Source organism: Olea europaea, chromosome 14 (genome assembly GCF_002742605.1).
Source record: "Olea europaea var. sylvestris chromosome 14, O_europaea_v1, whole genome shotgun sequence".
NCBI lineage: Eukaryota > Viridiplantae > Streptophyta > Magnoliopsida > Lamiales > Oleaceae > Olea > Olea europaea.
The window spans coordinates 914,435-928,292 of record NC_036250.1 but is presented as its reverse complement, the minus strand read 5'-3'; the positions used below and the strand labels follow the sequence as shown (position 1 = coordinate 928,292).

Genomic DNA, 13,858 nt, shown 5'->3' with positions numbered 1-13,858 from the left:
AATATATTTTGTTAACTTTTATCGAAATATATTAAAATTATATTTTTTAGCAGAATGAAACTAAACCTAAATCAAACTTTATTCCTATCTAGATCTTCTAATGGATCCTAATCATGCATAGAATGAAAGCAAAAATTGGCTCTAGAGTGGCTAATATATCGCGATTTAAAGTTTAAACTAACCATTTCGATTAAAATCTTCCTTAGTCTATAATTTTGAAATGTCAAAGGCTTGCACGTTATTTTTCAAAAGTTAAAGGGCGTGTCATGCAACTTAGCATTCATGGTCAATCAAAGAAAAACTTCTCCGGTTTCATCCACTCTAATTACTTCCAGTGCCCAAAAAATTCTCATGCAAAAAATCATCAATATAGTTCCCTTCACACGACTTTAGATTAAAAACAACTGGTCACTGTAAATAATTGCAAAAACTTCACAGTGGAGGAGCCACTCTGGATTCTTTGACGCTTCGAGACTCTAATTGCGCTAACTGTCGCTAATTTTACGGCAAATGGCGTCATGATATTAATCAGTCATACAACCGCCGCTCCCTTCTTCCCCACTTCCACCACCTCCGCCGCCGCCGCCGCTCCTCGGTATCCTCCATCCTTCTGCAGCCTCTAATTGCCGCGGTCTAGAGCTGTATACAGTGATGGAGACTTCAAATGGGCATTTGATTAATCATCAGAATTCCTGCTCATTTGCTTCTTCCCGGAGAGACGTCACTTACAGGTCATAAATAAACTGAATTCACAGATGTATTTGTTAGTGTTTGTGATCGTGTGAGAGTGAGAGTGAATGCGAACATATTGGATTTTGATTTCTTACTGAAATTTGTTCAAATTGATTTGATTAATGCATGGAAAATTGCTATCGCGTACTTCGAATTTGTGAACTGTGATCATCTTTTGTTAATTAAATAAAAGGATTATGCTTCTCGAGGCACATTTAGATCTTTGTTTTGTTCTTCTGCTAAATGTTTACAATATAAGTTGATCCGTTTGAGCCATAGAAGAAGAGATTAATCAATTTTTCACATTTTTGGGAGGATTCTTTTAGGAGTAACTTTAGGTTGAAAGATTTGAGTTCAAAATCTATAAATTGCATATTTGAGTCCATCTCAACATGCAAGGTTTTTGAGCTAGGTTGAAGGGACCTTAGACATACACAATAGATGTTACAAGTGCAAATTGTTTGTAACGAAAAATTGAACAAAATAAGAAGAAAGTGGAAGGGTGAGATTTATTTAACGAAGTCTAGACCTCCAAATACTATTGGTTTTCAAGGAACCAATAACCTCCACATACAACCAAAGTTAACAAAATATTCTCATTCAATCCCCCGTAGATGACACCCCTGTTCTCAAGAGTGAATTTGTTAACAATTTTTTCCTTCGTTTTGAATTTGTGAGCAAATGTGAAAGAATATTGAACCTTTCTTGTTCTGATCTTCTGCCTCGTTTATTTCCATCGCCAAGTTATTTTGGAAGTAACTTGGCAACTCAATTATTACAGACTTTATTTTCTTTATCCATTCCTCAACCAATTAGAGTAATCATGGGCGGCTATCACCAGTCACCTCCACTTCATGTGACCAAGAGTCAAGGTGGACCTTAGGGATCTTCAAACTACTATGCACGAGGAACATTCTCCTTATTATGATGCATTCCATAATTTTTTACGAGCTGCAAATTCAGATAGGAATCATTATGGCCACACCTAGGTTGGTTTCAAATTCATAACGACAAAGCCCATTACTTTCCCTTCATCAGCGTAAAATCCAGTTACGCAATGTATATAATAACTTCATGTTTCAAAATACCTTTTTGTTCACCACCCAATTTTGGCTTGGCTGTGGAGAATGTTGGTCGTATGCCATGCTGACATGAGTTGACTCGGGTACATCCAGATTTTCTGTATATTCAGTATTTATCTAATTTTTGTTGTATATGCCCCAAGCCTTTTAAATTTTTAACTGTATGTTTGATATCGTGATTGTTGGCTGAAGAATACAATTTTTATCTAACATCTCAAAGAACTCGTTGATCTTGCACCAAGGTTGTTTTTGGATTAGATATAACTTCAACCATCTTTCCAATCGTCTTACTTGTTGCTCAAGTAGCAAGTCCATGCCTAGCTTTGATACCGTATTTTACGAACAATCATAACGTTGAACTGGAATTAGAATTACTTTGCTTGAAACAATTAAACTACTGGGATTGATGAAAAAGGAAGATTTTCACTAAGTTGTATTTTTCCTTGGCATCTCTATTGAGCTACTTCTTCAAACCTGCATCTTGTCTAGATTTGCCATCATCTGAAATCAACTTCCCACCAAACACATATTGGGAATAAAGTCCCTCTGGATGCATATGTTGACATGGGAACTCTGTTTTGTAGTATTTTGCTGAAACTTTAATTAAACCTTTTTACAGACATGCTCCTGTAGCATATCGAGTATAAGGTTATTGCTTTTAATCAGGCGGAGTAAAGTCACTAGTCACAATCTGTCTCTGTTCTTCAATTATTGTGTGTACTAAAACTTGTTTGTTAATGCTTTTGCCACCAAACTTCATTTCCCTTCAATTCAACCCTTCAAAGATGACTTTTACTCTTCTATCTCTATAAATTATTAAAAGAAATTCTCGCCCTTCAGTTTCCAAGGAATTCCCAATGATCCCTCCATATGCTGTTGTACAACATCACTGTGCACAATTATGCAACAATAATTGCTAGTCCAAAGACACCAATAAGTTGGCTCCAATGTAAAGATAACAAAGAATACATAGGTATGCTGGCCTAAAGCAGCCAATGCTGGTAGCTGAAGTAGTCTATGATGCAACAAATTGTGATTTTTGACTCTTGTTTTTCTAGTTTGCAAAAGGACCATAAAAAGAACAACCTAAAAAATCACAATTTGTTGCAAAAGGACAAGAGATGTAAACCCTCCCCAACACCTTCACATCGTAAACAAGAGAAGTGAAGAAAAAGAACAACCAAAAAAATAGGTTTAGTGTAGGTGAGAGCCTTAAAACCTCATATATATTTAAATGGATTTTCCCAGGGAAAAAAATGTAAAATAGAAGAGGAGGAGGTTTGACTGAGAGTTGTTAACTGACAAAAAAATTAGTTATTTTACTTCTCAGGTTGTGCGCTGATACTATGCTCTATTTGATTCCCATTTTTTGAAAAAAATAAATTTTTAAATAGTATTTTGATATCATTTCAACCTCACATTCTTCAATTAAATAATATTACACGCAAATTCAAAACTTTTCCCTATTTTTAATCACACATTTTTCATCAATACGCTATTCAAAAATTCATTCTTATCGAAAGAATAGGACTTAAACAAGGGCTATATTTGATATTCAGATTTCAGACTTCAATGCAGGTGGACAAAAGATGCACATTATTTTGTATCTTGTACCTTTTTTTCCTAAAGACTTTTAGGTGATAGTTCTATTTAGAGGGTATTTGACACCCATTTTTAAGAAAAAAATGAATTTTAGAATAGTAGACTGATGAAGAATGTGTGGATGAAAAGTTTTAGATTTACATGTAATATTATTTTAATAAAGAATGTGTCGTTGAAAAGAAGAGAGAGAGAAAAATGCATTTTGAGAAAAATGGGTATCAAACGGAACCTTAAAAAGATTGGTAAAAAAACTATATTAAAGGTGACAAGATGAAGTTAGGAGAAGATGGACAATGATATGAACCCTTGGTGAGGCAAAAAAGGGAACTTGGTTTAAAAACGTTAGCTGGGCTTATTGGAAATAAACATAAAAAATCTGTTCATCCGTACAATGAAAGATGAGTTACATAAATTTGAAATTAGGGCAGAAGAGTTAGACATCAATATCACCCAACATCCTGTATGCACTAGCAATCTTGAATTATCTTCCATAATGACATGTTCCGTTTCCTAGAAACTATTTTAACATGCATCAGTTTGAAAGTTAAATATACTCATCCAGAGTGTGACAAAGAATGCTCTATGGTCTAATGAGCTGTCAATTTCCATTGTGTTCTATCATCAATTGGTTGCTTATGTTTTATTGTTTGGCCATTTACTTAAAAATGGCTTCTGTTCATTGTAGTTATGAATTTGATATGCTCATGCAGCTGTGGTTCTTGTGGATTTGATTTAAACCTGAGTTCATCGAGTCGGAATACCTCGGCTATTGGTTCCAAATATGGTAAATCTATAAAGAAAGGTATCATTTCTTTTTTCTCCATTGATGAGAGCAGATTCACTCTGATCAAAGACTTCTACTGTGCACCCTACTTTTCTAAGCACTCTTGGGGATTGTTCCGTCAGAGAACAAAACTTTTGTGTCGAAAGTGTGGTAACCTAATTGGAAATGTTGTTGATGAAAATGTTGCTAATTACCGGCTCATAAGAAATGGTTCACATTCGTCCGCAGCCAGTGAAAACTCCAACCAGAGAAACTACAATATCAGAATTCGCTCCTTGCAACCTTCTTCCGCAGAATTTGGCACTCCGCTTAGCTGTTGATATTTGTATGAAGCATTCTTTCCATATATTTGCCCATTTTGTACAATATTCCTTCTCCATCTCAATCAAATATTACCTGTTTATAGAGAAGAACGCTTTGAATGAATCCATGTGTATTTATTGAGTTTTGTGTATGGACAAGATTCATACCATGTTTTGTGGGAGTATCCAAAAAAACTTTCCCTTTTTTTTTTTTTTTTTTTTTTGTGTGTGTGTTTTTTAACGGGGGAACTTGTAGTCGCTACCCTTCAGGTGCGTAATGGATAAACTCTCGGATTGATGTAATAGTCTGCAAACCACGTCAATTAGATAAACATCACTAGGCAAGTCCTATGCGACATGATCGATCGAGAAAATGTTGGTAGGGAAAATTGAACTCGTGATCAAAGATCTCTACGTTCATTTACTCTACCAATTCGGCCACCCCATGAGAGGCTAGACAAACGTATCCTTGTAACACATAAAATAGTGCATAGATGTTGGGCAATTTTTGATAAGCGAAAGTAATAAATCACGTGAGAGCATGTGTTCCCATCCCTTCTTGAGAAACAATTGAATTATTTCATTGCAAACTAGTGCTCATCTATGTAGAGAAATTAAAGTCTTTAACTTTTCTTTTTTAATTTGTTTGGCTAAGTTTGAAAAGTTATTTTTAAAATTTTAAACTAAATAATCTTTCACATTATTTTACGAGTAAAAAGCTAGAAATATGTGAGTTGAGTAACTTATTATAAAACAATAAGGTAAAACTTACTTTAAAAAATGTACCCTTTTTTACTTAAAATGTGAAAACAAATAAATTTTCTAAACACATTTACAATATGATGTTTACTTAAAAAAAAGGAAAAAGTAGTTCGGGACTCTCCAATGTGATTTTGTATCTCCAACTTCAAAAGTGAGATTTTTGGTCCTAAACTTCTGAATTTGTCAATGCAACTTTCGTGTGATTTGGTGATGATCATTAAATTGCTTGCGATTTTAATTTTGAAATTGTCATTTTCTGTCATATCTGGACATAGTTTTACACAATTAAATAGATCGGAACCTAAAAACTTATATGCGATTTTAACATTCACAATAACCATTTTTGTTAAACATAGACCTATTTCTACATGTTTGAATAGAGCCCGCACCCATCAGAGTAGAAACCCTACGAAACCCTCGTCTCTCATTTCAGCCAAAATCCATTCTTCCGATAAAGCAAAATCAAAAAATGATTTTCCGGAAATGCCTTTCTGGCCCTGGCATTCAGGCTTGTCTTTCCAGCCAAGCTTCTCGGATACTTCGACTCGAATCTCATCGACCCTTTCATGCGTTCTCGCAAAACTCCCATGTCTTCTCAGGTTGGTTTTTCTTTTTACTCCATTTTTACGTTATATGTATAAATTTAGCCTATGCATCATTTGGATTCATATATATTTGATTATTTTCGGATGGATTTTTTTTTTTAAGTGAAGATTGTAAATTTCTGTGGGATCTTTCACTATTGTATAATTTCTTTTTTGTTTGCTAATTTTCGAATAATTATTCGTATATTTTTGTTTATTCATTGGCAATGATGTTCAACGCCTCTAAATTAAAATCTAAAGAATGTCGGGCAGTTAGGTCGAAGTTGGAGGGTGGTCATTCTGACTCTAATGTCCCGAGTGACTATGATTGTATAGAAACCCAACAGTGTTACAGTAAGTTAAGAGGCATGAACAAATCATTTAAAATTAGGCCCTTGTTTGAGCCCCATTTTGGGGGAAAAATGTATTTTTGAACAGTGTATTGATGAAAAATGTTCGGTTAAAAAATAAGAAATTTTTTTGGATGTGCGTGTAATATTATTTTATTAAAGAATGTGTAATTGAAATGATATCAAAATACTGTATAAGAATGTATATTTTTCCCAAAGAATGGGCCTCAAACAAGGGCTAGTATTGATAGAGGCAATGGAAGCCCTTTTAAATCATTCACCTGTCAATGTACGCAGCACTATTTGTGCGGGCCACTCTTTTGTCAAGTCCCCAGAGTCTTGATAGGAACCGCCCTGCTTTGCATGTTTCTTATAGCTACACGAGATTGAATATGGCATGCATGTGGTCGATCCATTTATGGAGCCTAGTGCCTTTGGGTCGTGCTGGCTTTTGTGAGTGGATGGATCCGAGCTCTTATATTTGGTCATTGGTGCCTTGTTGCATTGCTTTATTAGAGCTTTGGCCATATTAGGATGGCCTCATGTGTCTCAAACTAGGATCCTTTTGTTTGTCTTCTTCGTTTCAAATTAATATTTTGAAATTAAAGTTGCAAGCCAAATTTTGCGTTGAATTAAATCTAAGCTTTTGCGGTAGCTGTGATATGTTGGTAGCTCCGTATGCTGATAGATGGAGACTTTGATGCTGAGCATTACAGTGTCCAAAGATTGGATATTGTTTGGGAATATGCCACTCACGCCGCCATATCTTAATTGCGAGCCAAGAGCAAAGATGGATTCCCCTTTCCTTTCTATCTTCGGTACTAGAGATGACAAATTGCATATGCCTGAATATAAATTGAAGAATTATCGGGGAGATAAATGAAGAAATTAGTTAACTACTCGATCAAGAACGTAGAAAAAGGGAGGGAGGTGGGTGGTGAGTTATAATCTTCTTACTCTTTGACTGATGTGCTGCTCAAGTAACGATCTTTTGCAATTCAATTTAGTCATGATTCCTTTTCCTCTATGTCATATGTATGCAATTTGTGCAGAAAACTTCAAAGGAAACGCACATCTTGAGTCGTCTATTTTGGGAAATTTGGCTGGGAAGCTTGGTTTGATGAAACTGCAGGAGAGAGTGACTCCATCATACGCTTTGGGTTTCAGGAGCTATATTCATTCTGGACGGCAAACTGAGGATCAGGTAGGAAGAACTTCTAGATCCATGGACTTTGTCCGGGAAATAATTCAAGAAAATGGATATAATACAATGGGCAGACCACCACTTTCTCAGCTCCATCTTGAGCAAAATGCTGATATCGTCCATGTAAAGCTGATGCGAAACAATACCTTTATAACTGTTACGGATTCTAAAGGGAACAAAAAACTGGGTACTTCTGCTGGAAAATTAGCAACAAAAGGAGGTAAAGTCTCTCGATACTCTGCAGAAGCAGCTGCAGAAGACATTGGACGTAAAGTAAGGGAGATGAAATTGAAGTCTGTTGTGATGAAAGTAAATGGATTTACTTATTTCAAGAAAAAGAAGCAAGCCGTTCTAAGCTTTAGAGAGGGCTATACTCATTCACGGGGTGATCTGAATCCAGTTGTGTACATCGAGGACACGACCCGGAAACCACATAATGGTTGCCGTCTCCGAAAAAAACGTCGTGTGTAGTTATTGCAATTTTGCAATCCCGTACATGCGGTGCTGAGGATGGAGATGAGGCTAACAGCTCTATGTTCAGTTAATAAGGTGCTACTTTTTGCGTACCAGAAGAAAATTTGTTGAAATGCTATTACTGCTTATCTATAAAGCCACAGGTGTATTGACTAGTTGATGGGGAAAAAAATGAGGCTGCTTCTATTGGTCTATTTGCACTTCTTTGCATTCCTGTTTGTAATACTTTTCATTTTGATTTATATATGAATTTTACCAATAGATGGTAGAGCATATGTATTCAGTCTTTCAATTACCTGCCAATTTAAAGTTGCGGAATGATCATATCCTAGAATATGAACTTCTATTCAAGTAGTTTTTGGATCCTAAAGCCTAAATTTCTCTCTTCAAACTCATGCAACTGAACTACAATATTGGGAACTTGCTCTTTATTTATATATTTATTTATTTTAAGGCCCATCTTGAAATACATTTTCTGCCGAAAAATGTACCTTTTCTTATTAATAATAGGGATTGAAGGATTTTGCTCCTCCCCAAACGAGGATCAAACTCAGTCCATTAGTTTTGAAAGGCTTAGCTCGTCACTTGAGCTCTACATTGACCTTTAGGCATCTGTACTTGCTCAACAAAAAAATTTATTCATTGGAAGATAGTGTTTAAAGATCAGATAATGAAGGTGCACGCATGCCCTCATTTCGGTCCGTTTGGCATGACTTTTGAAAAGCGAAATCTGCTTTTGAGATTAAAAAGCTACTCTTGATCCCATTCGAATGATTTTCTTAGAGTGCTTTGTCTGGTTAAAAGAGTTTTCAAATTAAGATGATCTAAACTTGCTTTTTCAAGACTCTTCTATAAGAAACAAAATAAAAAATTCTGCCAAAGAAACCCTTGATATAAAATTGTGAGTGGGTGAGGAAGAGAGTTGGAACATGTGTGAATGATTTGGATAACATTATTGTCACCAATGGTTGTCTCATTGCCACCATATTCTGAATGAATAGCCAGGTTCTATAAATCGGAAGTGATGTGATGACATGCGCCACCCAATTGATGTTTGATATTTTGCCGAATATTGCTGGTTAATATGCCTGGCCTTCATAGAGGTTTAGACCTACAATTCTTAGCGTCATCGCCCATACAATCATACAGTTGACATTGAACGCGTGATCGATTGGATGGAGGACGATTGAATTGTTGGTGCCATTTCCGCGGTTGAAATTCATGTTGTTTGATAATGTCCGAATGAAATTTCAAGGAAGACGTGGTGCTCTGATTTTCATTAGATATCAGTCAAACTCCAGACCCGAATCCAAGTATCATCTTACAAAACTAGAGATTATGTATTGGTTTATTCAACTTCACATCTGATCCAGTGATCCCTATGATTAATATTGAATCATTGACTCAATAGAGGCTCTCTAAAGATCTGCGTTCAAATTGGATATCAGTGTAGTGGTTTGGTGGGTATCTAGCAATTTTGTATGGTTGATTCCACCATGGAGGCAAAATACATGAAACTAAGAAAGCAATGTTGCTAAGAAAGCTTCTTTTTTTTTTTTTTTTTTTTGATCGGTAATTGTAAATATTATCAATCAAAATATCATGTACAAGTACACCGGACATACCCGGGCAAAACAAAACCAATGTTGCGTACAATTACTTCGGGCATACTTGGGTGAATCAAAAATAAATAAAGTACAATGAAAGTCAATAACCCAACACTAAGGACTTGAAATGAATCAAGACATCCGAATACAAAGAGAACATTACTTTGTATACGTGTGTCTTGATCCATCTCACAATACAATCCAAATGAAGAGCAATGTCTACAAAAATCTCTGCATTACATCCCTCTACTTTGTAATGTGATAGCAGTGGAGCGGTGGCAAATACAAATCATATGCAATATTCAATAGCATGAAGAATAGGGATGAATATAAATTTTATTGTTAGCTACCATTTTTTCTAAAGTTTTGGTAGGGTATTATCTAATTTATGCTTTAAAAAGGATGGGCTTTTTCAATGCAGTGTGACAAAACGATGTGCCTTACACAACTTCTTTGACTTGAAGTCCCAGAAGGATCCCTTTAACTGCCATAATGAATAGAAAGCAAATAAAGTTGATATCATTTATTATTGATGCCACATTTTGTGGATTCTTGGTGGATGAGAGGGGTCCCTCTTCACTAGCTATTTCCTCATCTCATTTTATCTTCCTCTGCAACTTTTGCACACTAAATAGATTGCAACTGGGGTCGGATAGTCTTGCTTTACGAAGTTAGAAAGATGCTAAATAGGGTTATTCTCGGCATTCATTGATTCGTGCTGCTTCTTATTCATATTATAAAACTTATATAAGTTTATTAGATCAAAAATTAGATGTATTATGAAATTTTCCTTTTTTTTCCCACCAAATTAAAGTTTTTCTTGATATTAATACATGATGGTTCTTGTAAAATTTTTCCCTGTTTAGCTAGAGCCAACAGATGGGACATATTGCCCAAAATTTTTCTTGGTTACTATGCTCCGACATAACTGAGCAATGACACCTATTAGTTCCTCACACAGGCATGCCATTTTGTGCCCTTGGGGATAAAGGGTAATAAGTTTTGTGATTAGAGATTGACATTTGAAAATTGAAAACTATTCCATGTTTTTTTAGGACAAGAAAAGGTTTATTACTACATTTCAACTGAATTCTTTGGACTGAAGCAAGCATTTACTTTTCTTGTAGACAATAAGATTGACAAGGCAAAGCAGAATATATGTCTGGCCCTTATGCCTCTTATATATGTTTCCATTTAGTGGAGAATCTATGCAGAATTACCAAGTTCCAAATTAATCACTTCGAGACAAATATATGAACATACCGTAGCAGCATGTTTGATAAGATGGACAATCCATTATTGCATAATATTAAGAAAGAAAAATAAGTTAAAATCTTATATACTGTACTAAGCAATCATCCATCACAGTATACCGAACGTGCTCTTAGTCCGGTACATCATTTATGGGATGACACTTGTGTTCTACTCTAACACTGCATGAGCTTGTCCCTTATCATGATGTAATCTAAATGTTATCTAAATGTTTTTGAGGAGAATTAATCAAATTATTGCAAGCGGAATTAGTGTGACAACTTTCATGGCACATCTATCCTTTTTTTTTTTTTTTTTTAAGTTAGTTCTGGAATACATGTTCTTTTCCTGTACTAACCCCATCCTCTACCTTTCACTCCATGATTTAACACCAAAAGCATTTTTAAGATTTTATACATAGTAGTGTTGGGCAGGCTTGTCACTTTCTGTCCCAACCCATTATTCTTTGGTCTCCCTCTTTGCAAGGGTCCTTATCCACCCATATCTAACCTTTGCTCCTTCTAACTTTGTACCCACATTGTGTTTACTAGACTTCCTCCATCTGCTCAGTTGGAAGAGGTAGCCAATCCGCCTCCGCCACATTAGCGTTCTTTGTGGCTTCGCTTGCTCCACTACACTCTTGATTTTCTTGGTTGTGCCCTTGTCCCAAGAGGCAACACCATTGTCTTCAAACTTGATTGATATAAAGGAATCTTCAATGGGAGAAAATCTTAAGTACGATAATACAAAGTACTAGATAAGATAGTTAATGAACAAATTTGTAATTTATTTTTCATTTTAAATATTGTCCATTACATTTTAATCCTCCATGCCAAACTGTCCAATCAAAGGAAAGAAAAATGAATACAACTTGACTATTATATATAACAAGATTATAACGATATCTTATACTTTGAATTCTTGGTCCCGTATAAAAATAAATAAAATGATTATGTAAAAGGCTAATCTTTTATGGGTTATGCCATTTGATTCCCAATATATTGCAAAGAATAAAGTTGATTAGGCAATGTGAAACAAGAAACTATGGGGTCCTTAAAAGATTTCTAGTTTGTACGAACCTGCAGAAGTTTAGGAAAGTTAATACCACAGTAATCTTGATTCTTGTATAGATGTAAATTAAGCCCTATTTGATATACTAAAAATCAGATTTTTAGTAAATTATGATAAAAGTTGATGAAATGCATGGTTGAAAGGATGATAAAATTTGTGGATCCGATTAAATGGGTGGTTGAAAGTAAATTTGAGGAAAAATGAAAGCCAAATAAGGGCAAAGTACATGTTGAAGACTTCGAGTATATGCGTAAACTATAATCACACTGCTAAATGCTAAATTCATCAAAATATATATAGGCTATCAACTATATCAAGTCCCAAGCCTGGTAAAGAGGAAAGTTGAGTTCGTTAATACTCGGCATAAAACCTTGTTAAATCTTGTGATATGAAACTCTCAATCCAATACTTCCACTAAAATTCATGCTATGTATTGAAGACTCTAAACTTTCTTTTTATTGTTTCTTCATCAATGTAATCTCCCCTTTATGGTAGTAACATAAACCCACAGAAAAAGGGGGAAAAACACGTACAAGAGGAGAGATTCCCTAGAATTAAATTAAAGGCCTAATTTTCTATTTCTGTTCAAGGGCATTAGCAAAATGAAACACAAAACGAACACACTTTTCTAACCTTCTCCACTGCTGGAGGAACTTAGACAATATTCCTTGGATTTGTGGCGTCTGATTTCTTGTCCATTTAGTGCAAAAATCTTGGGCAAGGCCACGGACTTTTTCTGTTTATGAGTTGCTATTTTTTGTTGAATATGTCCTTGCTTTGAAGCTAAAACTAAAAGCTTTTGATTCAAGCACAATGCACAAACCCCAACAACCAACTCATCGGGATGAAAAAAACACTTACTCATTTCTCTTTGGGTAGATGATAGAGAGTGGGGTGGGGTGGGATTCAAGAAGAACTAGTTCACTAAAGAAAAATAAGGAGTGTGTGTGTGTTTTGAGTAGAGAACATAAGATTTAGTGTGTGAATATGTTTATATAGAGATAGATATGCGATATATATTTATTGTGCAACATAAATAAATAAGGTAATGAATTTAAATGTTTGATAGGAACATTCCACCAATTTATAGTGATGTATTATGATTTTAAGTTGGTGTTTAATAGCTATCTATATTGCCTCATTGCATTCATGGCAATGAGCCCCACGGTTAGGCCGCAATTATGTCTTCCAAAGCAACCCTTAGTTTCGTTCTTTCTTGCCCTTTATTGATGGAAGGTAAAGCGAACATTGGCTGCTTTTGTTAAGTTTAGTAGAACTTGAACGAACCTGTTGACCTCCAAAAATGGCTCCAACAGGCACCCTAGCCTCGCCCCCTCGAAACCCGCGCAAGTAGCACCCCGTCAAGAAGCAAAGGCAGCCGGACGAGAAGAAGGTCCGACGACCGTTTGCACTCCGACGGTCAAGTCAACGGTCGGACGGAGATAGATATATAGAGTGCAATAGTATGGAGATAGGGGTTTGGCTAGAGAATGTAGAACATACCTTAACTTGTGAATTGAATCCATATATATAGAGAAATGATGTGAAATGGGCTAAGGCGGGTTAATGGGCCTAAGTTCGAGCCCAGTATGAGGTGAGCAAAGTGATAGGCACTTCGGCTGGGCTTTTTATGGCCTCGGTGGTGCCTCGGCTAGGCTTCTTAGAGCCTCGGCTTTGAGGCCCAACACTAATGGACCTAGCTCGGGTCCAATAAGGTGGCCCAATATGGAGTGATAATTCATAGGCGTAACAGTAGTCCCCCAAGTCCGAGTCGTGTTATTTATATGCGGGTCGGACTTGAAAGCTAAACTCTCAAATAGGCGAGGTCTTACAGATTGCCTCAGAAAGATGGGTAGCTCCAATAAGCGAGGGTTTACGAATTGCCTCGAAAATATGCATCGATCTCGAATAGGCGAGGACTTACGAATTGCCTCGAGAAATATGAGTCGCTCCAATAAATGAGGACTTACGAACTGCCTCGAAAGATATACTGCGTATACTTTTTCAAAATTTCGACAGCATCTCCTCTGTAATATGGACTAAACCAATCCTG

General features: G+C 35.9%; 3 protein-coding genes across 5 annotated transcripts; 2 read left to right on the top strand and 1 right to left on the bottom strand.

Moving 5' to 3' along the window:
• Nucleotides 1–396: 396 nt before the first annotated feature.
• Nucleotides 397–4,654, top strand: LOC111408698 (uncharacterized protein At4g08330, chloroplastic-like). Of its 2 annotated transcripts, none has more exons than XM_023038449.1 (2): nucleotides 397–731; nucleotides 4,127–4,654. In XM_023038449.1, exons 1-2 carry the CDS (start codon nucleotides 652–654, stop codon nucleotides 4,518–4,520), a joined length of 474 nt encoding a protein of 157 aa, XP_022894217.1. In that variant the 5' UTR covers nucleotides 397–651; the 3' UTR covers nucleotides 4,521–4,654. The 2 variants fall into 2 exon arrangements, with proteins under 2 accessions (XP_022894217.1, XP_022894218.1); XM_023038450.1 differs by having other exon boundaries at nucleotides 616–731; nucleotides 4,102–4,654.
• Nucleotides 4,655–5,597: 943 nt separating this feature from the next.
• On the top strand, nucleotides 5,598–8,200 carry LOC111408697 (probable ribosomal protein S11, mitochondrial). 2 transcript variants are annotated; one of them, XM_023038448.1, is made up of 3 exons: nucleotides 5,748–5,863; nucleotides 6,854–7,135; nucleotides 7,251–8,200. In XM_023038448.1, the coding sequence occupies exons 2-3, from the start codon at nucleotides 7,078–7,080 to the stop codon at nucleotides 7,871–7,873; spliced, it is 681 nt and encodes a 226-aa protein (XP_022894216.1). In that variant the 5' UTR covers nucleotides 5,748–5,863; nucleotides 6,854–7,077; the 3' UTR covers nucleotides 7,874–8,200. The 2 variants fall into 2 exon arrangements, with proteins under 2 accessions (XP_022894215.1, XP_022894216.1); XM_023038447.1 differs by lacking the exon at nucleotides 6,854–7,135 and having other exon boundaries at nucleotides 5,598–5,863.
• Nucleotides 8,201–10,792: 2,592 nt separating this feature from the next.
• Nucleotides 10,793–13,133, bottom strand: LOC111408696. Its single transcript, XM_023038446.1, has 2 exons — nucleotides 12,439–13,133; nucleotides 10,793–11,447 (listed from the first exon to the last, which is right to left on the bottom strand). The coding sequence occupies exons 1-2, from the start codon at nucleotides 12,668–12,670 to the stop codon at nucleotides 11,194–11,196; spliced, it is 486 nt and encodes a 161-aa protein (XP_022894214.1). The 5' UTR covers nucleotides 12,671–13,133; the 3' UTR covers nucleotides 10,793–11,193.
• Nucleotides 13,134–13,858: the final 725 nt, after the last annotated feature.

What these genes read in the sequence shown, in the direction of transcription:
- LOC111408698 (XM_023038449.1), top strand. Translation starts at nt 652, where the DNA reads ATGGAGACTTCAAATGGGCATTTGATTAATCATCAGAATTCCTGCTCA. An exon ending in CGGAGAGACGTCACTTACAG is followed by an intron (nt 732 to 4,126) that starts GTCATAAATAAA and finishes ATGCTCATGCAG; the next exon opens with CTGTGGTTCTTGTGGATTTG.
- LOC111408696 (XM_023038446.1), bottom strand. Translation starts at nt 12,670, where the DNA reads ATGAGTAAGTGTTTTTTTCATCCCGATGAGTTGGTTGTTGGGGTTTGT. An exon ending in TTCCTCCAGCAGTGGAGAAG is followed by an intron (nt 11,448 to 12,438) that starts GTTAGAAAAGTG and finishes CTCCCATTGAAG; the next exon opens with ATTCCTTTATATCAATCAAG.
- LOC111408697 (XM_023038447.1), top strand. Translation starts at nt 5,734, where the DNA reads ATGATTTTCCGGAAATGCCTTTCTGGCCCTGGCATTCAGGCTTGTCTT. An exon ending in AAACTCCCATGTCTTCTCAG is followed by an intron (nt 5,864 to 7,250) that starts GTTGGTTTTTCT and finishes CAATTTGTGCAG; the next exon opens with AAAACTTCAAAGGAAACGCA.